Source organism: Conger conger, chromosome 9 (assembly GCF_963514075.1).
Source record: "Conger conger chromosome 9, fConCon1.1, whole genome shotgun sequence".
Taxonomy (NCBI): domain Eukaryota; kingdom Metazoa; phylum Chordata; class Actinopteri; order Anguilliformes; family Congridae; genus Conger; species Conger conger.
In genome coordinates, this window is record NC_083768.1 from 36,308,959 (window position 1) to 36,335,410 (window position 26,452).

Below are 26,452 nucleotides of genomic sequence, written 5' to 3' on the forward strand. Positions count from 1 at the left end.
CACATCATACCACATTACAACAGTCAGCGAACAAGCAAGACTGACAAGTCCTGTGCAAAAATCAGAGCTTGACCACGCTTTCATTTATTCCGTTTCCTGTCAAATCAGCCATTCAGTGCATTTTTTTGCGAGTTGCATTAAAAAGGTATAAGTAGCTCCCACCACGACTGTATATATAATATAAAATCTACCAGCATCCTTCCAATCAACAAAGTTAGGCCTACAGGTGTCCTCCCAAAAAGTTGTTACCAGTGTTGTTCCCCTTTGCCCTCAAAAGTTACTTTTAAGCAACTACCCAAGCACACCAATGGTGCCTCACATGATTTTTGAATGGTTCAACTGCATATGTGAGATCGAAGGAAAATAAGTGAAGAGATATAGAGAAGTGGGATTCCTAACAACCATGTAAAAAGTGGTAGACCACTATAGCAATCACCATCACAAATACATAAATCTTTGAGAGATATGAAAAACAAAATAATCAAGTTCCACTCATTTCAGATCTGAAGAAATCTACTGGTGTTTCTGTCAATCCTTCCAATGTGAGAGCACAACTTGCACTTAATGGTGGTTGTCAGTGGAACTTTTGACATTTAAATTCTCAGTGTTGCACTATTGAATAAAGTATAATTTTATAGCATTATTGGAAAAAATGGTTCCACTTTTGAACATGTAATGTAGCCAACTGCTCAGGTATATGGATCTGGAATTAATAACTGTAGGAATTGGCCAAACAAAGTGCTTGTTTTGTTTTATTAAAACAAATGAGAACAGTTAATTGGTGTGATTAGAACTTGAACATCCCATGGCTCAACATGAGAGTACAGGCACTATAATTATTTCAGAGGCATTGTCTGTAAAAAATGAGGTCGCATGATGACCCAGAAAAAAAATCCACCTAAGAGAATAGGAACTTCAGCTTAAGTCTCCTTAGAGGAATCCAGAGGGTGGGAGCCAGAAATGTTGCCAGTCTGTCCCACAGAACAGCTGACAGTTAAACTGACAGCCAAAACTGCCTCTGCAAAAACATTTGGAGAAGTAGAGTACCTGAACTAACTTCAGTTAGTTTCAGTCTGGTCTGAAAGGGAAAAAAGTATCTTGTATCTAAATTTAGAACACTTAAATCATTTAAATTGTACGTTATCATGGGAACCATACATAAATGAACATATGTATCCCATCTACGTGTGTCCATCACTTAATTTTAATTTACAAAGCGGCTTAAGCAATGATGCACGAGATGGTGACACATAATTAATGATCATTAATTACTTGAGCCTTTCACATTTTTTATTGATGCTGGTCATCACAAGAAGCTTCAATGGACCATAGGTGATATGATATACCTACCACCAAACACCTATTATTCATTTTAAAGAGGGAAATCAGTATTGCACTGAAAGCTTACAAGAACAGTTTACTATAAATGTAACCAGTTTAGTGAATAAAGGAAAGAGCCCAGAAGTTTTATGAAAATTTTATTCATGCCTTGACAGTATTAATTGTCATGCTAAACACCTGCCTGTTGAAGGCAGGGGAAGTTAGAACCAGGTAAATTTAATTTACATACAAATGTAGAATGCATTAACAGAGGCGACTAGAACTCTACAATTAGTTCTATTGCCGATGCAGCCTTGTTACAGTTTAAATGCATATAGGTCTCTATACTCTATGAATAAAGTATAATGCAATTAAAATATTGCACTTTTATCCTCATTTTTAAATATTCTGATCTGTACAGCTATTAACATTATTGAACATAATTTACATCTAAAGAAAATTAGGAACAAAATATTTGTAAAAAGTATTGCAACCATAAATCTTAAAATCAGTTCAAACTGTATAACAAAGACAATTCACACATTTGACAGTTTTACCACAGATTACTGTTGAGATGGTGCTTTCTAATTCTGTCCTGTTAAGATATGGAATCAAACATGTTTTATATATACTTGTTTAAAGCTATGTAATACAACAGATAATGCAGGAAAAAAACTGACACACAGGTGCATCTACAAAAATGTGAATATCATGCACAATTCCGCTTTTTTTTCGTAATTAAATTCAAAAAGTTTTACTTTCATATATTCTAGATTCATTACACAAAGTGAACCATTTCAAGCCTTTTTTTAATTTTAAATTTTTTTATATATCGTGGGAAAGGTTAATTTTTTTCTGTAATTTCATTCAAAAAGTGAAACTTTCATATATTCTAGATTCATTACACAAAGTGAAATATTTCAAGCCTTTTTTTGTTTTAATCTTGATGATTACAGTTTACAGCTCATGAAAATAAAAAATCCAGTATCTCAATATATTAGAATATTACATTTATGCATGCAGTGCATAAATGAACATACTTTTCTGACGGTCAAAATTTCTGTACTATAATTCCTTTTTTTGATTGGACTTATATAATATAATAATATATTGAGATACTGGATTTGTCATGGGCTATAAACCGTAATCATCAAGATTAAAACAAAAAAAGGCTTGAAATATTTCACTTTGTGTAATGAATCTAGAATATATGAAAGTTTCACTTTTTGAATGAAATTACAGAAAAAAATTAACCTTTCCCACGATATTCTAATTTTTTGAGATGCACCTGTATATTGTTGGAGAATTTCCATATTTTAGTGCCCAGAACTAGAACTGGTTCTTCAGCTGAATAAGCAGACATGTGACTTGTGATTTAGGTAAACATGAGCATAATCCATTTTACAACATCTTTGACACAGACCCTGACTTTTATTTTTAAATGACGGTTTGGTTACAGCCTTTATTCAGTCCACCCTTGTTTCTAATCTCTGACTATGGATTATGCCCACTGGTGTAGTTTAAGGACACACTGTCCACGGACATGTGCCGAGACAGGCCGAGACAGGTTACTCTCAGGACTTGGTATGGGGCTTCTAAAGGGGAGTGTGGTTCCGTGTAAGCCCATAAAAGATTTCCACTCACAAAACGAGAGTGAACTGACTTCAGGAGAACTCTCAGAACTGATTAATCTGCATACGTTTGAGTCAGTCGTCCATGAATATTTTGAACAGAATTACATTACAAGCCAGCACACAGCACAAGCCTCTTCATAAAACAATTTAGCAGCTATAGAGGGAACCCCCCAAACATGTCTCAAGCTCTCTCTCCTTACTGTACTGGAACAAGGCACAAGAGAGAAATGCAAAATTTTCTGCCCATTCACTCAAGCAATCACAGGATAGAGTAAATTACAAATGGGAGCATTATAAAGGATAAACAGGATTCAAGAAATTATAAGGGCTCCCTAACTGTTCCTACTGACTGACTGTTTCAAGTTGAAAGAGTCTGTCTCTTTCCTTCCTACTTTGTCTGACACTGAGAAATGAATTCATTCTGTCTTCTCACAAAGGGAAACATCCTGACATACAAATTGTTTCAGATAAGAAAGTAATTAACATTTATTTATTCTTAAATTTCTCTCAAGGAAATATATAATTATTCTGGCAGTCAGACTTGCAAAATTACCACCACAAATGAAAATAAGTACCCTTGTCGTTGACCTTGCAGTGGTTATCCAAGCCGACATATGGAAATGCTGGCATATGGCTGACTCACTACAAGGCTTCCTTGCTTCAGTTTTATGAGATTTAACCAAACAAAATGTACAACCAAGTATATAGCAAATTGAAGCAAGCATTCATTTTTAAGTCTCTGAAATAATAAAACATAAAATAAATGTGTTACTTAATGCCCAAAAGTACAAGTATATTTACCTCAGAGCAAGAGTGCGTGTTTATACTGAATTCTGCTGCCATTTTATGTCTAACCTCCAGCTTTGTTTTCATCCTCAGAGTACCACAGATTTATGTTCAAGCCTCCCTCTGAATTTAAGTACACCCTGTTCAAAGACAGCCAAGCTGTTTTTCAGTTTATGGTTTAGTCTGGTTTACCAGTAACCCCTAACTGTGCCATAATAATAAGTAACAATTTATTAAATGAACACATTAATTACATTCTGCAGATCATGATAAAGTAAGCTGCAATATGAGGGTAACTCAAAAGGGGATTGTGGATGGTTGTCATTGCAGGAGGAAATAGCATAATAGAGTAGGGCACTGGTAATTGCATACTTGAAACAAAGAAAAAGGTGGAATTTAAATCTAGGAGATGCACCGTGGTTTACTACAATTACACCACACGCTCCTCATTCATACAGAGCTACTTCTGGCTTTCACAGGTTAAATGCTACCCACTGCTCAAAATTGTTAATGACCAGAATCTTCACCAGTCATTGTCTTAAAAATAAGCTTGCATGATTATAAGCTTACCTTGCATTCACAATTTTTCTTTGATACCACATTGGGTAACTGGCAGAGGCTGAAAAGGTACAACTTACTAGCAGTAGTGCCATGGTTGTAGTGCAAAAGCATAGAGATACAGTAGAGAAATGCAGAGGAGGTGCAGTACAGTAATGCCCATGTTAGAACAGGAGACGTCAAACCCTGGCGTTGGATCCGTGGGCTTTTTTACGCTAGGGACACCTGCTTTTCAGTTCAGCTTCCTGTAACGACAATCCCACACATTAGCACATCACAGAGGAACGTTAACATTACCAATAAATCCGGTATATGAGACACGTGTATTTGCATGACAGTAAAATGAAGTGGACGGGTCTAACAGCGAGATGGAGCTGGTGTCTGTTTAAGGATGAGCCGGGTGGCTTTGCGTGCAGTCTGGCACGGAGAGGCGTATATGTGCGTGTTAACGGACAAAATGTCAAGGCCACCTCCAGCTGTCTCCTCAAGCAGCGCTTACATTGTTTAGTCTTTGTGCCAACGAGTCTCCAATCGGGGGAATGAGTACCTTCTCCGTCGCTGGAAGTAGAGCCACACCAGCCAGTGCACCACGAAGGGCCATACCACAGCGAAGGCCACTGCCCCAGGGGGGACGTGGAAAGGCCACCAGCGCGGTTTCTGGAACAGACGTGTGCAGCGAAGCGTGAGGCCTGAAGCAGACGTGTGCGACTGAAGCTGTCACCAAGACACCACTTCCTGCAGTCTGTCAGAGCTACAAGCCCAGTTTCCTAACATACTGCCCAGCAGGCTTAGAGATTTATACATTAGGCTTTTAGTAGAGTGGCTCAAACAGTTTTATGGTTGTAAAAAACAGAAAACACTGAAGTTGTTTCTACGTACTCAAGAGCACAACAGCAATGCCTGCCTGGGAATAGGACTCCGGAACTGCTGAAACTAAAACACGAATCCCCAGTGGTGTGATGTGATCCAATGCCTGACCACGTCAATGGCAAATGTGCCACTGTCAAATGCCTCAAAATTGATGATTCTTTTTTTAAAACTAGCTTCATTTCCATGCATAAGTCCACATATGAAAAGCCACAAGGACCTCTTGACTGTGTATGTACTTGGGTCCAGGACAAAGACATGTCATGTGCAGCTAGCACAGGCAGACTACAGGTCTGCATACACCAAAGGGGCTGTTCTTCTGTGAAGCGGGGGAAACCCAACAAGGTGAAACCCTCCTCTTCCTCCCCAGGTAACACTGGCCAATTGTGCATGGAGCGGGAGAGGAAGTCAGACTCCTTACCTTTGAAACTGGAAGTGATCCATAATTCTGCTGCAAAGATAATGACCTTGTCTAAAAAGAGGGGAGGGGAAAAAAAAAAAAGAAAAAAAACTCTTCAAATGAATGCAACCCTTTATACTATGTAGTATTGTATATGCTTCATTCTGGTAAAGCAGCTAAGCAAGAAATATCCATTCTGACTAATGATTAACATCTCACACATGCGTGCACACACTCACACTCTAACACACACTCACACACACACTCTCACACACACTCTCACACACACTCTCACACACACACACACACACACACACACACTCTGTGGCTGCGCAGACCTGCGATGCGGTCAGAGCCTCCAGCGTCTGCAGCCTGTGCAGCACACTCTGCATGTCCTCCTGCAGTCGCGCCAGCGCCATGGCGATCTGCTCGTTCAGGGTGCCCTCGGCCCCGCCCTCTGACCCCCAGCGCTCCCCTTCACCCCCTCCGCCCAGCAGGCCGACCGGGGGCCCCACGCCAGGGCCCGACCCCGACACGCTGGAACCTGGAGCACAGCACAGAGAGGTAAACCACAACGCCTACAGAAGCACTTTCCAGTCAGGCGTCGTAATCAAATAGGCCGAAATGAGACTTTACGCATGTACTGGGAACTGAAGCCATCCCCTAGAGAAGTGGCACTCTTTCACAAGGACTCCATGAGAAAACCTGGATCAGTTTCCTCAGCCCAACATCCTGCTGCTTCACTTGCATTCTAACTCATTACATTACATTACATTACATTATTGGCATTTGGCAGACACTCTTATCCAGAGCGACATACAGTTGATGAGACTAAGCAGGAGACAATCCTACCCTGGAGCAATGCAGGGTAAAGGGCCTTGTTCAAGGGCCCAATGGCCGGGGATCGAACCACCGACCTTCCGTGTCCCTCATGTACCTTAACCACTAAGCTACAGGCCGCCCAGAGGCAGAGAGCTGTGTGGACTTAGAGAACAGAGCTCAGATAGAGAGGATTCGGGCTGTACCCCTTCCTCTCCTGACCAGGGAGGTGCTGTGTTCGGCTGCGCTCAGGGCCACAGGTCCACCGGCCGCCCCAGGCTCAACGCCGTCCTGGAGGCCGCCGTCTCCCCCCTGGGGGTCGTCCCTCCTACAGGCCTCTCCCAGAAGCCCCTGCACTGCTCTGGTCACCTCACCCGTTTCCAGAGAGTGGTTAATGAGCACCACAGAGCCCTAAACAGAGACGCAATATTACAGCATACCCACAAAGCAAGCTTCAGTACTGAAGATATAACACACAGAGCATGTGACCTGGGTGGGCCATGACTGGACACAGCAAGTAACCAATCCGAAGACTTCTGGATCAGCACAGCCCTACTGTAACCTGATATTCGTGCACCAGCGGATCAACACCAACAATTCTTTCTTTGCCCATAAAGCTTCCCGTAAGCCTGTTACAATGCTAACGGAACAAAAGAGAGAATGCACTGAATGTTAAGAGACATTTCAATACTCATACTCAGTGGAAACAGCCAATGACCAGGGTGATTTGGGCAAGTCTACCTTTCCATAGTTATTACAGACTGTGATCCCTTGATCTATGATCAGCATGAACCCTGAGGTCACCTGACTGGCAAATTCAGTGCTCATCTGCATGGACACACCCCGTTCAGTGCCACAGACCAATAACAGCAAGGGGGCGGAATCAGCTCAGAGGTGGAAACCTGTCCACTCGATCTGCTGGTAAAGTGCATCTGACAGCTACACAGAGCCCCTGGCTGGCACCTTACCTCCTCTAGCCCAAACTGCTCCATGGAGTCACAGTACACCTCCCCGTCCGAATCGCTGCCCAGCTGCAGAAGACCAGGCACCTCCTCACCGAGATCTGTGCACAGAACCAATCAGGGAAGTGCATTAGCAGCTGGCACAGGCCTACTGGATCTTTTCCACCAAGGCCATTTGGTCAGGAGCCGGCCTGCTGACTGCAGGTCATTGCACTGCGACACTGCAGAGAACGGCTTTCAAAGGGAAATCTGTGCCAAGCCGCTTATCTAATCACATGTCTCAGAGCTGAAGGAAAACCCATTTGAGCCATTTTTTCTCATTATGCTCCGAAGGCTTCATCTAAATTAGGAAGATTATTAAATTGTTCTTAGTAGGGGGGAAAAAAAGAGATTTTATCATTACGAATGTTCCAGTCTCAAATTAAACTGTTCAGATGTATGAAACCTTATGGCAATATAATCATGTAAAATATCAAACCTAATAACGGAAATTGATATTGTTATAGTTATTAATAGACACGACAGTATTCAAATTCAGGATAATAGTACTGTAGTACATTAGGACTGGGGCTGCAGAGACTAGCTGAGAATGACTCTCTGACAGCAGAAGCTGAGGGGCAGCATGCACAGGCTCTAAACCGGGGCTTGTATTAGCTCAGCAGCAGCAGTAGCCCGGGCACACCCTCCACAGCGCCACACCCTGGTCTTTACCGCTGAGGGGGCCGTTGGTTTCGCAGGGCTCCCCCGGGGGCTCCAGGCTGCAGGCCAGCTCCTCCTCTACGCAGTCGCTGTTCAGGGAGCTGTGCGTGCCGTTGGTCAGAGACGACACGCTGTGCTCCACGCTGCCGTTGGACAGCGGGACCTCGGACTTCCCCGTCGGGTCCTCCGCTTTCAGCCTGGCCGCCAGGGCCTCCTCTTCTGGAGGAAACGGAGGAGAAGGCTTCCACGTTACGACCCGAAACATTTAGTGATGACTGAACACTCAGAATGAGGAAACGTTTTTTTAAACTAATTTCAAATTTTAAATTTGTAAATGCTCTTAACATATCCAAAACAGCTTAAATTATTTACATACAATCAGCGTACACAGCTGGGTATTTAACTGAAGGAATTCGGGTTAAGTGCCTTGCTCAAGGGCAAGACCTACGAATGCCAGCCTCCGAGTTAAACGCCCAGTTCCCTAAGCACTATGCTACATTGTTGCCCTTACAGTCGCGTCACACCTCCTTGTACTGATTTAGAGTTTATTTCCTAGCTTTGTACCTTCCTCCATTTCTTTATCATCATCACTATCATCATCATCATCATCATCATCCTCCTCCTCCTCCTCCTCCTCCTCTTCACTGCCATTGGAATCAACACTTGCATCGCTGACGTTGTTGGTGCCGTTCGCCTTTGCGTCCCTTTCAATGTTTTTGGGGCCATTCTTTGGAGGTGGTGTTATAGCATTCCCAAAGCCTGAACAACAGGAAACCAATCACATTTGTCCCTGTGTTTTCCTACAAATGCCCATCACTGCATTGCGACAGAACTCACAGCCTACTACATCCTACCTTGCAGCATCTGCTACATCTACAGTATGTAATGGATAGATCAGGTATTGCCCTGATCTACCACCTGAAGCAATACAGACAAGCAAGCAAGCTTTACAGCAGCAACAGATATCCACTCCTTGAATCACAACAGCACAAATGCAGGGGGTAAGGGAACATTTGGAAATAACCTGTATGTTTTTCCACACTTAGTTTCAGAAATATTTTTCTGCCATTTAAAGGCCCGGACACACGAAACCGACGGTTGGCCGCGGAGCGCCGACAAAGATCGCCTCGCGTCGATACGCGTCGTTAATGTTGGCTGTGCCGAACACACCGCAACGACGGTCCGCCGACGGCCGAGTTGCATGTACGTTCTGTGCCTGCGTGAGAGGTAATAACTCTCCACACCAGCAGGTGGCAGTAGTCTGTATTTGTCTTTCAAAAAATGGAAACCGGAAGACCGGGGAATGCGTTTGCATTGCATTGGACCTAGAAGCAGCCGTTGTCTCGCTCACAACAAACAGTTTGCAGCAATTTCCTTGTTCTCTCGCTATTTAGTAATACTAATCGAAAATTATGTCTGGTAGTGATAGTAACTTTGGAATGGCTTGCTTTCGTCGCTTCCGTTTCTCTTCTCGTGCACTGATTCGCTGGCTGGACAGCCAATCAGAGAGCTCTCTCTCATCGACGGCTCTGGGGGCTCCGATGCCGATTCAACATGTTGAATCGGCGTCGGAGCCCTCCAAAACACGGGACACACCAGAAAGACCCGGCCGACAGGGCGCCACCGACGTCCGACGGCCAACTCTCGGTTTGGTGTGTCCGGGCCTTAAAGGCCACAAACCAGTTCTCAAAGTTCTTGAGGTAAACCAGCAAACCAATGGAATGACTAACGTCCACTACACTTGACTCAAGTAGAATGGAATGGTACTCCAAGTAACCAATGCTCACAATGTAATATATATGTATATACTTTATATCAAAAATGCATATTAATTTAATCTTATAATAACGACTGACACTGACCACATAAAGTAGCTGATTGAGAACATTTTAAGAGATAGCTTGGGTCTTCTCTTTTTCCAGTTACACAGATAAATGCACATTCATTTCTTCACAGAACTTTGCAAAAAAACCACTCAGCCCCAAGTGGAGTCCCAGCAGGTAATCACAGTGCTACTGTACTGAATGGTGTTTTCCACTTATGATGGATAAGAGCGTCTGCCAAATGCCATTAATGTAATGTAATGTAATGATCGGAGAGTGTATCCTCAGCTCTAAAATGGGAATCTGTAGTGGCCTGACAAATTGGGTTTTGTTCTGCCAAGGTTTCTCCGCTACTTGTGCATTGGTTCCTAACACTAGCACTGGTTTATAACATTAGCTTCCACGTTGGCTCAAGCAGCCGGGTTAGCTGTAGCTTCCATGTTAGCTCCAGCACTCGGGTTAGCTGTAGCCTCGCCCATCCTGATTGGCCCATTCCACAGTTTCCACTGCTATTCTAAATAAGAGCAGAGCTGTGAGGTGCCCCAAGACCTGTTCACAGCATTCTGTGTAGTAACATGTGATCACTCACCACTGGCTCTGTTATTCTCCTCCGATTTATTCTCCACCACATCATAGAACGGTCCTAGAACGTCCAGCAGTTCCATTACTTGCTCTGTCACTGGGACGGTTTCCAGAATCTACAAAATACCAGGTTGGGTGCGGGGGATATTAGATAACCCCCCATCCAAAAAAAACCCAAAAACAATTTAACTATAGTTGTAAGTGGCACTATATTTTTCCAGAATCAAAACCATGTGTAGCTTACCAACTTCATTTCATCAACATACGCAATCATTGCCTTCTCTTTTGGCATGTCTCCCAGAGAATTCCAAGCGTCCCTTAAGAACAAAGAACAACACAAGTCACACATTTCACCTCCGTTTCCAATTTGCACTTTCCCCCACAACTGGTCACAGAACAGAACACTGAATGTCCAGCTCCTGTCAAGACCTTGAGTGTACCATTTTCTGCAACTCTGGACAAGGTGTTCAAAGATGGCATCCTACAAAGGATAACAGCTTAATTTTCCTATAGTATTTACAAAACACTTCAGAATGTTCCTAGCTGTGGACTGCTTTGAACTCTCAAATCAAATAAACACAAGGCAATGAACTTTAAATGCAAAAGCAAGGAGACATGCTGGCCTGCATCGAGTGCTCGGTGTTATTAGTGGAGGTTACGGTCACAAAAATAAGTTTAAACAAGGAAATACTTTTTCCTCTGAAAGTCATTTCACAAAAGCAACATGCCAGTTATCACACAAATAGCATAGCAAAACAGCAGTAACACAGCAGGGAAAGCAGAGAAGCCCCTTGGAATTAAGAAACAAACAACATTTTCTTGTGATTTTTCAAAAAGAGAGACACCAGGAAGGCATTGGGGAGACCTCGTCATGCATTACTCATCTTGTGATTTATTTGGTTTGCAATTCTGTACACCAGACCAATGCCAAACCAAGAAGATAAACAGTTTAGGAAGAGGTGGTATAACCTGGTAAACTGGTAGTGTGCAAGCACCATGCAGGTCATACTGACATTCTTTTACCAGGGACCTGAAGCAGTGGTATCTCTGGCTAATCAGTGACATCATTGGACCATCAGGCAGAGGAGAAACCCAACAGTACAACGGACCTTGAGGGCCAGATTTGAGCATCCCTGCCATACGCCATTACACCAAAATATCAATGGATGAACATCAGTATTTTTCCACCAAATATGGTCTCAAAGCAGACACACTGGAAGGACAACATACATTAAAAAAGTTCACTTTAAACTCAGTCGGATTTTTACTTTGATAAAAGTAACGACACCACCGTACAGTTTTGCCCTGAAAAATGCCTTTTACCTGTACGGTAACTTACCATTTAACTTTGCCCACAGGATCCCAGAAGCTAGGTCTAGAAATTGTGCAGGGCCCTTGGATAGCCTGCTTATAGTAACTGTAGAATTTCAGCATCGTCTCGTTTGACGGTTGGAAGGGACCTGCAATGGCAAAACAATTAAGGAAATGTTACTCGAGGTGCAACAGTCAAAAGCAAGTGCGATGTGCAGTTAACTAGCATGCTTGTTCAAGGTTTGTGCTACATTCAGGTTTCTTTAATATCATTGAACGTGTTCTGAACTGTACATTCCCTGAACTCTGCGTCGTCAAATTGAATGTGTCCATTTATGTCAGAAAAGTACATAGCCTATAGAAGAGCTACTGAAGATCCGTAAAATAGCCCAGCCAATAGACTCCTTGGAATGTCTACAGCCAATAACAATCATGTACACTTCATAATGCATTCTAACAGCGACTGAAACTGAATGTTCTAACATGCTGGTCTTACCATTACGGGGCAAACTCTGGATTACTTTTACTGCCGCATCAAATCTGATCTCGTAGATTGTTTTTTCTTCCGCCATAGTGACACACAATGTTAAGTGTCGGCTGCAAATGTCTTGACCTAAACATAAAAACGAAAATTAATCTAGTTAACTGCATAAAAATGTATCACTATATAGGCTATTAGCTAACGTCGTCAAGCAAGTTATATCCCCGATACTCTGTTATTGTGCTGAAAAAATAAAATAAAAATCATTTTAGTAAACATACACTCTACGTTGCAGCACCAATGGTCAGCTAAATCTCCAATGGGCTTCCTAACTGTCATTAAATATTAACCTTCGTATGCAGACATAAATAGTCGTTAGCATGTGACGATAGGAAAGCTATCCTGTGTCTTAACAAACCAGTCGTAGCCCTTGCTACTTTAACCACATACAACTAACAACCGAATGAAACAAAGCTACTAAAAGACACTAAATAAAATACAACTCCGCATCACAATCTACACAAGTTATTGCATTTCGTATAATCAATACTCAATGATCTATTAGTATCTCACCATTTATAGCCTAATAATAATATCTGCTGGAAATACGGCGACCTCTCAAACACATTCGAAACAGGAACCAAATGATTCTTCCACGTTAAGTATTCCTAGGGAATTGTAGTTTTTTTATAAACTACATCTTGATTTTGTTGTGAGGGCACTGTAAAGAAAGTTCCTACACTATCCACAATGCGCCTCGGAGAGTGGTTACTTGTGGGAAACGTAGTACTATATATCCTGGCTTAACTCTAAGAGAAAATGATCTGGAAATATTGTGCTGTTAACACCCTGAAATGCAAAGCAACTATTTGAAAGGTCTGTGTGTGCTATTTGAAAAACACAATTTAGATTTCTCGAAGTGGCATTTGATGGTAAACTCTGCTGTAATGGATAGACTACTGAAACATTGTAGCTGAAATCTGGAAAGAATGTTTCAATTCTGCAACATTCTTGTCAGTTAGTCAATTGATACATTTAAAACTACACTACCCATCCTACATTTCCCACGTTCTGCAGTACAGAGACAGTCGCGTTTCTCCTCGCGCAGAACCGCACTCTTCTTTATTATTGGTGCACACGTAAGGAGGGACGCGTATAAACCAATAACCCACGAGTGCGCTTGAGAAACTGGTGCGATCTGGGAACCCAATCGCTGAAAGGTTGTAGTGAAAGCGAGGCCAGGAATCCCACAATACCAGGCGAAGGAGCTCCGTTTCGGGGCAGAGCTTGTGGTTTCAATCAAAGGGAGAAAAAAAGAAATGCAGAGAGATGCAAGATGGCAGAGCTGCAAATGTTGTTAGAGGAAGAAATTCCAGCCGGCAAAAGAGCCCTTGTGGAGAGCTACCAAAATCTGACTAGGGTAGCGGATTACTGCGAAAACAATTATGTTCAGGTAAGAAAGAAATATTACTGAATGTGTGGAATTATTTATTTTCACGATTTCGCGAGATATTTGTCCTGCCAGTGTACCCTGAATACAGGAAACGTGGAATGTTGCTGAAACAAGGGAGCTGAAAACATAAAAATGATAAACCACCATTTTTATGAACGGGATTGATTTTTACCGTGCCATGCTGTGCGCTGGGTGCGATTTCAGCTGACAGCTGATTATTCTCGTTGTGGTGTCGAACGGATTTGCTATACCCATTCATTGCAATGGTTCATGACTTGTTTGGCTAGTGTAACCAGAGGGTGTGTCTGTATTATTAAGTCTTGTTGCAATTAATGTTGAATTTTCTGCGTCTGATAATGATACAACCGTCGCTTCACCGAACTTGCCTGATCTGCCTAAACGGTCACATCAGAATCCTCGCCAAAACTGTATTGATAGCAAATCCAATGATGGGATGGTAATATTCAGACGATGCTCTGAATAATTATATCGGCTAGCTTTGAAACTGTTTCCCCCCTCTAACATTTCTGACATCAAACGCAGTGTCGCTGAGTAAGCTAATGATCGTAGCTGTCTCGCAGAACGCTGCAGTTCGCACAATTGAACGTGTCCTGCGAGTTATTAGTTGCAATTACAGCGATGTTAGCGATAAATATGTTCCTGTTAATTGATCCATTAACGCTTTTTCATAAAAGGCCTCGGATAATCCATTTTCTATTCCAATTTCCGCTCCCGAGGTCCCCCTGGATCGATGTTCTTTATTTTGAATTGAGAATAACTATGATTTAGCCGGCGTGGGCGCCTATAACGTCCGTGCAAGTAGCCCACAATATATCTCCTCCTATGCTGACAGCCTGGTGTCTCACATTGTGTTTGTGGAATGTTAAACAAAAGCATTCCTAAAGTTGGATTGAACGTTTCTGTAGGCAATTGTATTCATATCAGTTTTTTGACACCCCCCTCAACACACACACGCACGCACACGGAATCAAACTGCCCCCTGTAACACAGAACCCGTCAACAGATCTTTTTGTAATTATAGCCTATATCTGCGACTGATTATTTAGTAAGTTAATTTGTACACGACGTTTAAAGCTGTAAATATACCAAAATGCGAACAGAAGAGCCTTAAAATAAATGTTTCCAGCTTTGGGAGGGTAGCGTTTAATGTGTTTTCTTTACGACTCTACATTTGAATTATTGTTGCTGTGTTCATGGGCTTGCCTTGCATTTATTTATTTATTTTTATTTATTTTTTCAGATTATGTTGACAGTGATAATCAGTGCGGTTCCCCTAATGAAGTGAAACTATTTTGTAGCTCTCATCACTGTGAGATAAAGCAATTAAACCTGGTCATGAATGTCACACTGAGTATGTGCATGCACTGACTGTGTGACACGACTGATGATGGTGCCTGTGTGTGTGTGTGCGCGCGCGCCAGTGAGCATGTGTGTTTTAAATTAATTTATTAACTGATGATGTGTGAAACTAATTTTAAAAAGTATTATTATTATTATTATTATTATTATCATCATCATCATCTGACCAAAGCAACACAATGATAATATTGTTTAAAATCAACTTTTTTTAAATCACTTTGAATAGATTAAACAAACAACTGAATGTAGATTATTCTTTGCATTTGATTATTACTGCTATCGCAGTTTATACACACCTTCTTTCCACTGTGACCTAGAATTCCATCTGCATCAGTGAGGAAAAAAGGTGGGATTAAGGTTTCAATCCAAGAAGATTACACTTGTGTTCACGCCTGTTGATGTGCGCTGATTTGTGACGCTGTCTAGGGGCTCCTGCCACCCTTATAATGAGATCAGGCAAGTCAAAGTTTATCTCAGGGGAAAAACAATCAATTTAAGACTGTACCCACACTACAGCACTCAGAGTGGGTCCATGTGTGAATGCTGAAGTACAGGGTTGACCAAACCTGTGTCAAATTAGGATTGAAATGAGACCTACAGGAGGCTAAATCCCCAGGAACAGTGTTGGGCAGCCCTGCTGTAGTATTTCTGAGCCTTCTCTTTGCCTCTATTGTGAATTGTAAGTAGTTGGACCTTTGTCCTTGAAGATTTTGTTCTACAGCTCTCTTGCTACCTTGTTAAACTGACAAATTGTTTATCTGGAACATAGGAGACTGACAATGAAAGCATTATTCACAATTTAACAAGGGGCCGATCTTTGGCTTTTCGAGAAGTCCCCAGCTGCCGAGTGCTTGTTTTAATGGCTGTTTTTACGGATTAATACGTTGCTCGTTTGGCCCTCAGACCTGGGGAAATACGTTAGCTGTGTGACAAATCGCGTCAGGGGCTTGAATCATGCTTTAGTGTTGAGTCTGACCTCACTGGGGTTGGTGACTCGTGAGCTGTGCCTCATTTCTGACTAATGCCCATGGTGAGAGAAGCCATGACTCAGGGTGTCGGTGAGTTTCTAAATCTCACCCCACCCTTTGTGTGGGCCCCCACACAGGGCTGAACCATAGTCTGTTTGTAGCTTCACGGTTTTTGTTCACATCGGAGTGAAATTTATATGAACTCACCTGAGATCCTCACTGTAGATCCAGTGCATTGATGTGTCTCAGAAGAGAAGGATTTTCCTAGTTCTCACGCTGAAAAGCCAGGTTGGGCTGCACTGGAAAAAACTGCCAAGACGTTTGGAGCTTGAAGGGAGAGTTTGAGGAATTTATAGTAGTGGATGAGAAATGTTCAATTAAAGGCTTGATGATACTTTAATGAGGCTAGGGATGGAGTTTCTCTTTGATTTCTCAGTATCTATGCTGTCCAACACCTGCCTGTATATCAGCAGTGCATTTGGGTGCTGTTGTCTGTCTGCCTGTTAAGATGATAATCGATGCACGAGTGTGATGTTTGCAACATAATCATGAGATGTATCTCATGATTTTATTTTGTTAGCTTGTTTGGATTGTATATACATTTGCTTACACGTTTAAATGAATTGATGCATAAATGTAACAAAATGGCAGCAATTATTGACTGCTTCAGAATCACTGCTGCACTGTAATTTTTGTGTTTGTTTTGACCTAATTGTGGCTCTTCTGCTTCAGTTTGCTGTGAGGTACAACAGCTGACTCATTGAATCCATTGAAGAGAAAAAGAGGATGCTGTCTGTATTCGGTTCCAATGCGGCAACAAATTAATTCTGTTTAGTTTCTATTCACATCGGCACAGTCATTAGCATTGTTTCTAAAATTATAGCTTGTGAAATTCAAGCAAATACTTGAAAAACTGTTTGAACACGATGATTCATCATTGGAATCTTTTTTTTAAAATAAATAGACTGGTAATACATCTGGGATGGAACATGATTTATTCTCTTCATCAAGAGTGTTGCTCCATATGCTGTCTGATACACTGGCCCTGGACACCTGGATCTAAATATACGGGGGCTCTCGGTGTGAAGCATTCCGACTGGCCTCTTGTCAGACCTTTCCCATGATTCTCAGCAGGAGTTTATGTGACTTTGAAAGCTGCGGAACTTAATTAACTCAAAGGGAGGCCCAGGTGTGCAACCCTCACAGTGAGGAAAAGGTCCCAGTGCTGACACTGTTCCGAAGTAAACTTTGAGAAATGGGGATTTGATCCGAGCATTAAAGGGACTCAGCCTAGGAGAAAAGCGTATCGCATCCAGATGTCCTCCCTGTGTTGTGTCAGACTCCGTTTGAAGGGTGTCCCAGATCCGGGAACTCGAGGGGGCTCTTCAGGAGGACTCCTAGTGCGTTTCCCGCAGTGATGGCTGCCCCATATTCCACCCGCTCTCCGTTCCTCTCTTACTCCCTTCTTCCTTTGTACTTTCTTTCCCCTTCTTCTTTCTCTCCCTCTCTTCCCTCTTCCTCCCTTCCCTTTCCCCTCTATCTCTTTTATCTCTCCTCCGTCTCTGATCTCATTGCTGCTCTCTGTGGGGAGCGTGGAGGAGCTGAGGGTATAGGGAGATGGTGTTGTGCTGAATTGCCCCGGCTAGAGTCACACAGCCCTGTGAGCCGGGGCAATTCAGCACAACACCATCTCCCTATAGCCTCAGCTCATCCACGCTCTGGGGCAAACCTGCTCTATAGAGGCCGAAACGGAAGGAAACCGGCCCCATGTGATTAATGAATGCCCTGCTTAGCGCTTGGGCGTGTCCTTGGTTCACTGTGCAGGTAGTTAGTATCTCGCACAGCCTTACTGGCTAAAGTAAGGGATTTAAAATTGGACTGTAATTGGTAAAATGGTCTTTTTCCTGGGATATTTGCATGTTTTTTATTCCTGTCAGGGGGAGGAATTTCTGATACTTAACTGGGTCTCCCAGGGTCGCTTACACTGTAGTGAGCGTACGGAAAGCCCTCCGTTTGCATTCGGAATGGGACTGCTCGCAGGCATTCAAACGCTAGTCTTCCTCCTGAGAGGCAGGTTCCCAAACAAGTGCTCAACACAAACTATTGTCGTCCACAATCCCATCATGGCATAAAATTCTAATGTTGCTTTTAAAGCATTGGGCACTGTTCGCTAGCGAAGATGGTATCTAGCCAATGAGATACTAAATACATTTCAGTCATCCTTGTGAACCAGTTGCCAAAATAAGGCATCAAAAGGTGTAGACATCCAATTGGAATGACATCTGGGAGGACACTGGTGAGTCTATATATTGACATGGCTGTGCTCTACTTTGAATCACATCAATGAGTTCGACCAGCTTGATAAGTTGTTGGAAAGTAATGGCCTTTTGCTTTATGTGCTCTAGGGTGATGCAGTTTAATCTGGCACGCTGCTCCCTGAACGATGAATTCCCACAGAGTAATGAGAAGGCATTTATAATTCATGAGTGTACACACATTGTGCACTGAACATGAAAGAACTCACCTATACATATTCTTGGCCAGCAGCCATGGTTTGTCAGATGTGTATTGAACCTTTCAGATGGAGATGTTCATTTGATATTTTTATCAGGCTTGCTCTATGCAAGGACAGCCACCTGGCTGTGTTTGCAGGCCGGCAGCATTGAAATGCGGTGTGGGATTAGCTTTGGTGGTTTTGGTGGGAGAGGCAAATCATTGTGTCCTGTCATTGGATGTTCTGGAATGTTCCCGCTGCTTCCTACCTGGTCATGTGACTCAGTAGCACACCCCTGCTCATTCCCAGCGAACAATATTCTGGGCTAATCCCACCGCAACCCCCCGCACCCCCCACCCTCCCCCATCCCCTACAGAAAAGAGCTGATAGTGTTGGCAGAGGAAGTGACACGCGTGTTGGTTTCCCTGCAGGGCTTGTGATGTTTCCCTGGTTCACAGTCAGAGTCTCAGTAAGCCATTGTATTCACCAGGATCACCACAGCTGTGTACTGTCAACCGGAGCCATTTGGCCCCCCTTTTTACTACCAACCAAAGGAAATCACCGCCCCTACTGCCAACAAAGCCATTTGGCCCCCATTCTTCCTTTAGCCAGATATGTTGCCCCCCCAATTTAGATCATGTACTTTCTCTGGTGCCCTTATTCTGACTGACTTAGGCTTTGACATTTATTCAGTTTTCCGAAGCTGTTTGAGTTGAGAAGCTTTCTCGAGGGAAAACAGCAGCTGCATTGACCCACTTTGTTTCGTTCAGGGGTATGAGCTGCTCAGATGTGAACACCGCAAGCTTTGAAATGTGGCAGGCAGCTATGTGCGTGTGCGTCTTTGGACTATAAAAACCTGCCAGTTGTGAAATATTTCAGGTGCTACATTTGTCTGTTTCCTCCTCGCACACAGGTCTTTGCATACTGAGAAGGAACGCGCAGTACTTCCAGCGAACACGGTATCGCAAATAAGTAGCTTCTAATTCTCTTCATGAGCAGAGAATTGTTGAAACACGGCAATGATTGAGAACATTTGGGTTTGCTTTGTATTTTTAATAATATCTGAATTGAATTAGTGCGACATTGGAGCCTTATGGCTGTGTGTATTGTGAGGGGTTGGGATGTCCTGTTAAAGATCTGGGTCATTCTCTGGCCGGTGCTCCCGAGGATGGGATCTTTCATTTTAGGATGGGTAGCGCACCACAGTCTGAACTGCCTGTCAGATTCTAGGTGGAATATATGGAAAATGTATTTAAATACAATGCATTATTAACGCAGAGACAAGAACAACCCGATTTGACTGTGAGCATTTCGGCTTTCGAATACTGCTGGTTCTTTCAGTTCCTGTAAAGCGTGATTTTGCCGGTACCTTTGTAAAAAAGAAAAAAGAAAAAAAAGCCCTACAAATAAAACTGAATTGAATTTTCCTGGAGAAAATTCAGCCGATAGGATTCTCACGGTCTCAACTAAAAAAATAATTTCTTGTGTGAGGAGCCAGATGAACCGTGTTATAGCTGTTACGGGCCAGAAGCCTGCCAGATGTTCGGGTCACAAGCTGAACTGAATCCAGGTCAGGAAACCAATTTGTCCCGTGGAAGTGGGCTGGCTCTGCTTTGACGGACATATGCTGGGCCTGCATTGTTTGCACAAGCCTTCCTGTCCTGAGATTAGAGAGAGGGCCTGTAATCTCTTCGCTGTTGGATTCTCGGCCCTGCCCCCCCCCCCCCCCCCCCCCACACACACACACACACACACACACACACACACACACACACACACACACACACCCGCGCCACTGTCCTAGAATGCGGCTGGACCTCCCGCATCCCATGAGGCTGTGCGGTTTGGCCATGCTCCCCCCATAACAGCCGCAGAACGTCTGGTCTTTTCATTTTGTGGTGGGAGTGCCCTCTGTCCTCTGGAGTAAAGTGGAGTTGGTTCAGTGCTCCAGGTAATGCAAGTCCTCACCACTGCAGCCAAGAGTGAATACACCCCTCTCAAGTGGAGGGATGAGACCAGGTATTCCATGAATTCAAATATTCCACCATCATATTAAAAATCCATTGCTAAGCAGGAAAAACGTGAGGACAAATTCTCCATTTTTTTCAGTGTTTTTAAGGAGAGATTAAGTGACACAATGGGGCAGATTCTGATAACATTCCAGTCTGAAAGATTGAAAGCTAAAAATGAAAGCCAGGCTTGATTATTTTCACACTCGCTTGGCAGGCATAGCGTGTTCTGTGTGAATATGAGTGACCAAAGAGCTCATCTGCAGTCAGGTTTCTGTTTCTGTTGCTGAAACACACCCTGGCTTTCATTTCTCCTGAAATGCACGTTTTCTGAAATTGGTTCTGTACCCAGCGGTGGAGTTAGCTTGTGAAGGAGCAGCTCAGAAATGCATTAGGCCAGTCTGCTGCAGACCTGCTCTCGAGGACTGGATTACAGTAGCACTCTCCACAGGCTTACCTGCCGGCCTGCAATGTAGCTTTTGCTTCGTTTATTTCTTTATTTTATTTTATTTATTATTCCCTCAGATAGCATTAGCCTGTGGTGCGCTGGAGTGGTTTGAAGTGAGGGCCCCCCTCTCGTGCAGATGGGCTGACCCCTGCTCTTTGTTCGCCTCTCTCTGCGGAACGTTCTGGAACTCGCATTTAAACCCTGCTGACGCGAGGCAGGATTGGGCCGGCGGACCCCGACTGTTACGGGGGTCTGAGAGTCCACGCTCTGCGCGTTATCCTCTGAGGGCCGTCTGTAAAACATCTCTTTCTCAAAATGCGTCTAACTGCCAAAACGAAATCGCAGCGTGAATGAGGCGCCAGCCAAGCAATTAGTGGTGGGGATGTGCTACCAAGGAGACACGCTTTTTATGAACATGTACACACTTTTTATCTGTCTCCAGGCTTCATGCGTTATGGTTTGTAGGAAACGGGCTACCTGGAGGTTGCAGGTTATAGTTTGTCTGGTTTCGGCTGCATGTACACTCTCCGGCTGCGTTCAGAGCTGTCTCATCTCAGCACGACGGCGTGCCTGTAGCTCTACTGGATCAGTTCACTCTCACACAGCTCCTCACAAACAGCAGTGCTTCCATAATTATGCCCAGAGAGCAAACTGCCAGGCGTTCTCCTTTCCAGAGCTTTACAGTTTTTGAGGTTTCTAAGCACAGGCTGGGGAAATGGTGTGGAAAGGCCAAGGATGAATCAGAAATGATCTGCAGTGTGTTGTTGTTATTTCTGTGCTATCGGAGTGGAGTTGGCCACTGTATCAGACTGGAGGGTTATCTTATTGTGTAATGGTCCTATTATCTTGATGGCTGACAGGTTCTTGGCCCACCCTCTCATGCTTAGTGAAACTGAGAGGGTTAGAGGAAGAGGAAGAGTGGGATGAGGTCCCCCTCCCTCCCTGACCTGTTTCCACTCTGGAGAGGAGTGCTGGGGCTTTCCTTCCGGCTGCTGCTCAAAACTGCAAAGCCAAATGTTCATGGGCCTGCTCCCTGTCTGGGCTGTGTTGGTAAATGGTAAATGGTTGGCATTTATATAGCGCCTTTATCCAAAGCGCTGTACAATTGATGCTTCTCATTCACCCATTCAGACACACACTCACACACCGATGGCGATTGGCTGCCATGCAAGGCGCCGACCAGCTCGTCAGGAGCATTTGGGGGTTAGGTGTCTTGCTCAGGGACACTTCAACACAGCCCGGGCGGGGGACTGTACTTATAAACCTGTTCCCTACCCTATACAACAGCACTTATAGCCCTGTTCCCTACCCTGTACAACAGCACTTATAGCCCTGTTCCCTATGCCTGACACCTTATGCCTCCATGATGAAGCAACAGCATGGTGTATGTGCTGATTTCTGTCAATACATTAACAACGAAGCTGACTGTCAACTGAATACAATAAAGTATGCACAGTGCGTCCAGTGTTTCTTACGGATTTCCTACCCTATATAAAAAATGGATGTGTTGTATGAATTTACATTTCATGTCAAAAACATCATTGACACTCTATTCTCATTCATAATGCAGTGAAATAAAGCGACACCGGTACTGCGCTACTATTGAACCGAGCGTTCACAACATTTTCAAATGAGTGCTTATAAGCTGTGCTGTGGTTACTGGTTAAGTTTTTCTGAATCTACTTTGATGTTGCGGTGTGACCATATTACGCCTAGCTTTGCTGTTGCACTTCTCTCTTCCATTACCCTTTTTGGTGATTGAAAGGTTCAATAGGTAATTTCGGATTTGTAATGGTCGAAAGAGGAATTGCAGCAACAAACACGCTCAAACCACAACATTGTTTACCCCCACACCACTGACAAGGAGCAAATTTTCAACCAATAAGCTTGAATTATTGTACAGCTATACAATGTTTTGGTACAGTATGTATTTTTGTATATTGTTGTTGGTATGTATATTTTGATGGTCTTGTAACAATGTTCTAGCACAATCTTACCTATTGTTCCTTTAAACTGAACATACAAAGTACAAGTCCAAAAATGTGAAGGTACAGCTAACAATAATTAAGCACAAAACGCAACAGGGGTACCTATAAAGGTAATGTAAAACAAATGCCAGAAGGATATTAATAATTCACTCTACAGGAGTCTGTGTGGGCCTGTGAGAATGTTCCAGAATGTTGGCACACAGTACAGGTGTTCTCCCTTTCTCTGAGTGTAAGTAATGTCAATATGAACGTGGCTGTAAGCGTCAGGGGAACTCGAGCTGCAGGGTTCTGCGAGTCGTGCAGCCGCGCCGTGTTGCGGCTGGAACGGCGACCTTGTGAGCAGACGGTCGCCCTAGCAGGAAGACCGGCTGCTGAAATCTCTTCTCCTCGAAGCCTCCGTACCATCCTCACCGTCTGCTACAGTATCTCGTTGAAAAGCTGCTCTGTTTCCCCCCTGTCTTCTACCATTCTCATGCGTGGTCATTTTCCTCACTATCCCCCTGTCTTCAACCATTCTCATGCGTGGTCGTGAGGACGCTGCCTTCTGCGGTGCTATTTTTGGCACTGCTGTGGTTCCCCCTTTGGTTGAGCTAGCAAAAGTCATGTTGCAGCGCTTGGAAGAACCCACGTATGTGGTATCGCCCCTAGGTATGAAACTAAGCTGATGAACTTTGGTGTGATAGGCAGGCTAACCACACTGGTGCGCAAAATAGATTCAAGTCATGCTGATGAACCTGCTCACACTGAACATTGACAGTTAAGATGGTGGTCTTAAACTGTTAGGCTAAATGAGCAGTTTCTGGAATATTAAATTATGACTTTTAGGTTTTCTACCCATACAAGTCCAGGACTAAGCTTAATCTGTGTCTGGCGGGATGCTGAAATTAGCCAGTTTATTGCAAAAGTATAACCCTTGTGTGTTTTTATCATTTTAGTAGACCACAGAAAGATCTCAGAATGCATTCATTTTGGTGTTTTATTTCACATTAATTCAAAATCGTCTCTTCCATCACAGTTGAATGAAATGTGATTACAAAAATGTAATAATGTAATAATTACAAACATATTCACCCCCCTTGTTTCAGGATGGACTACCTCTTTCTCAACCTTTTTGTTGTGCATTATAATGCCCAGATCTCATGTTTAGGCTGATATGATGGGTGTGGATACATTTTTCTGGTCAAATGCTACATGTGAATACTTTTTCAATCCGCTGTAGGTTGTTGCAGGACTTTGTCTGTTCATTTAATCAAGTGATCCTCAGCATACATGCAGTAAACTGCAGTATACGGTCATTGCCACCGATGATGTTAAGCTGTGAAGTCATTTGTGGAGTTGTCCTTGGGCAGTTTGGGAATGGCTTGAACCAGTTGTGTCAGAGCATGGAGAATGGCCTCCTCCCTTCCCCCACACTTGCTTAGACTAACACTGATCATGTGAAGGTGAAGTAACAATGGCTGGAGCCAGAAGTGTCTGTGCAACTTCCACTTTTGAGGAGCGGGCTCAGCCCTTCAGGATGTTTTTGGCGACCGGGAAGTTGGCCTTGAAGCTTGTGACCGAGTTTCTCTTCTGCTTCTGACCATGGTTGCTTTGCCAGCGATTTCAGCCTTTCTTGGAGGGGCGGAGGGTTATTCTTGGAGCCCGTGGTCCACGGAGGCCCGGTTTTGCAAAGGTTTGGGGGAGGTCCGTCGCAGAAGGTTCCAGATTGTGGTGGTTCAACATAGTCGTTGTCTCGATCGTCAGAAACACAGTCGTACTTGATTCCAAACCAGCCTGTGTGTTTTTCCACTCTAAATGCATTCAATAAACACATTCAAACCACCAAACCAAACTGTCTTGTAATTCCTCAGTCATAGTCGAAAGCTCAAAATCTTGGCTACACTGCCAAACTAGTGTGTGTGTGTGTGTGTGTGTGTGTGTGTGTGTGTGTGTGTGTGTGTGTGTGTGTGTGTGTGTGTGTGTGCGCTGACCTGTTTTTTTTAACCGCTCTATATGTCACTCTCTATCTGCCTTTTGCTCTCTTTCTCTGTTTTTCTATCCATCTCTCTCTCTCTCTCTCTCTCTCTCTCTCTCTCTCTCTCTCTCTCTCTCTTTTTATCGCTCTCTGACTTTATTACTGTCTCTCCCTCTGTCTCTAGGCCCAGGACAAGCGTAAAGCCCTTGAGGAGACAAAGGCGTACACCACCCAGTCCCTGGCCAGCGTGGCCTATCAGATCAATGCCCTGGCCAACAATGTGCTGCAGCTGCTGGACATCCAGGCCTCTCAGCTCCGCAGGATGGAGTCCTCCATCAACCACATCTCTCAGGTCAGCCTTCCCACAATGCTGCTGCACTCTTAGCCTGCTCTGGGAGGGCCTGTCAGGCCTGTGTGTGTTCAGTGCCTCCTAAGGTATCAGTATTTGAGTCGAATGTGTGGGGATTCTAATTAAGCCAAAATGGAAAGACCGAGTGTGTTCATTATTTTAGGTGGTAGGAGGTGACGGTGGGGTAGGTCGAAGGGGAGCTCGAGTTCGATGAGCTGTTCAAGATGAGAAAAATAATGTCAGAGGTGTCAAGCCAGTTGCCACATGCCGTCTTGCGTGGGAGAGTCTTGACTAAGTGTTCCAGTTTCTCAAGCGAGAGGGCACACTCTCCGCGCTCCCGGAAAATCGATCAAGCAGAGCGTGTTTTGGCCTAAGTGGACCGCTGATGCAGCTCAGGAACACGCGGCTGTCTTTGCCTGTCTGCTCATCGGTGCCCTTGGGAGTGCAAGCCCAGCGTGTGTTCAGCGTGTTCATCTGGCGTGTTTGTCATGTGTCCTCTACCTGGCACGAGACAGGGGAAGGGCATACTTGCCATTTGGGAGGGAAACTGTTCCGCTTAAGTCATCCCGCAACTCATTTTTTAATGGATGCCTACTGCTGCAGTGAACAACCAATGACCAAACATGCATATTGAAGGTCATGTGCCATTACGTTACATTATTGCCATTTGGCAGATGCTCTTATCCAGAGCGACGTACAACAATGTGCAAAGTGCTTACCCATAACCAGAGATAAGTGCGCAACTACCAATCAATTAAGAGATTACAGGGAGGTAGGGAGGGGTGGGGAGAGGTGGAGCTTGAAGAGGTGTGTCTTCAGTCTGCGCTTGAAGGTGGTCAGAGTCTCTGCTCTTCTGACCTCCATGGGGAGGGTGTTCCACCACTGTGGAGCCAGAACAGACAGTAGTCATGGTGGAAGTGCTTGGAAAGCTAGCACCAATGCGAGCTGAATTTAATGCGAGCTATGACAGGCAGCAAGTGGAGGAAGTGTCAGTGACGGCCTGTGACATGTCTCGGAAGCCTGCGATCGTGTGATCTGTCTTCACGCGAAAGGGCTATGATATTTAAACAATGGCTCCATTCTTTAAAAATTGAGAGAAGACTGGGAAAATCTCTAATAAACCTGTTTTAGCCTCATTTAAACCTGTGAGCAGTAGGGGGCTAGCAC

The 26,452-nt window shown here is 43.9% G+C and overlaps 2 protein-coding genes across 11 annotated transcripts in view; one reads left to right on the top strand and one right to left on the bottom strand.

The window, feature by feature from the left end:
* Positions 1 to 2,552: 2,552 nt before the first annotated feature.
* On the bottom strand, positions 2,553 to 12,880 carry LOC133137982 (acyl-CoA-binding domain-containing protein 5A-like). Of its 3 annotated transcripts, XM_061256420.1 has the most exons (13): positions 12,816 to 12,880; positions 12,258 to 12,374; positions 11,790 to 11,910; positions 10,695 to 10,767; positions 10,458 to 10,566; positions 8,610 to 8,804; positions 8,058 to 8,264; positions 7,353 to 7,447; positions 6,591 to 6,795; positions 5,904 to 6,109; positions 5,587 to 5,637; positions 4,846 to 4,955; positions 2,553 to 4,543 (listed from the first exon to the last, which is right to left on the bottom strand). In XM_061256420.1, the coding sequence occupies exons 2-13, from the start codon at positions 12,331 to 12,333 to the stop codon at positions 4,531 to 4,533; spliced, it is 1,461 nt and encodes a 486-aa protein (XP_061112404.1). In that variant the 5' UTR covers positions 12,334 to 12,374; positions 12,816 to 12,880; the 3' UTR covers positions 2,553 to 4,530. The 3 variants fall into 3 exon arrangements, with proteins under 3 accessions (XP_061112404.1, XP_061112403.1, XP_061112405.1); XM_061256419.1 differs by lacking the exon at positions 2,553 to 4,543 and having other exon boundaries at positions 4,569 to 4,955; XM_061256421.1 differs by lacking the exons at positions 2,553 to 4,543; positions 8,610 to 8,804 and having other exon boundaries at positions 4,569 to 4,955.
* A 537-nt stretch (positions 12,881 to 13,417) lies between these two features.
* The window catches only part of LOC133137246 (abl interactor 1), a 40,981-nt gene continuing 27,946 nt past the window's right edge, over positions 13,418 to 26,452 (top strand). For 4 of the 8 annotated variants that reach the window (XM_061255397.1, XM_061255399.1, XM_061255398.1 and 1 more), the window contains exons 1-2: positions 13,435 to 13,695; positions 25,121 to 25,288. In XM_061255397.1, coding sequence (XP_061111381.1) covers positions 13,579 to 13,695; positions 25,121 to 25,288 — 285 coding nt within the window. In that variant the 5' untranslated portion in view covers positions 13,435 to 13,578. Of the gene's footprint in view, positions 13,696 to 25,120; positions 25,289 to 26,452 lie in introns of all 8 variants that reach the window. The other 4 variants (XM_061255395.1, XM_061255400.1, XM_061255402.1 and 1 more) reach the window with 3 other exon arrangements.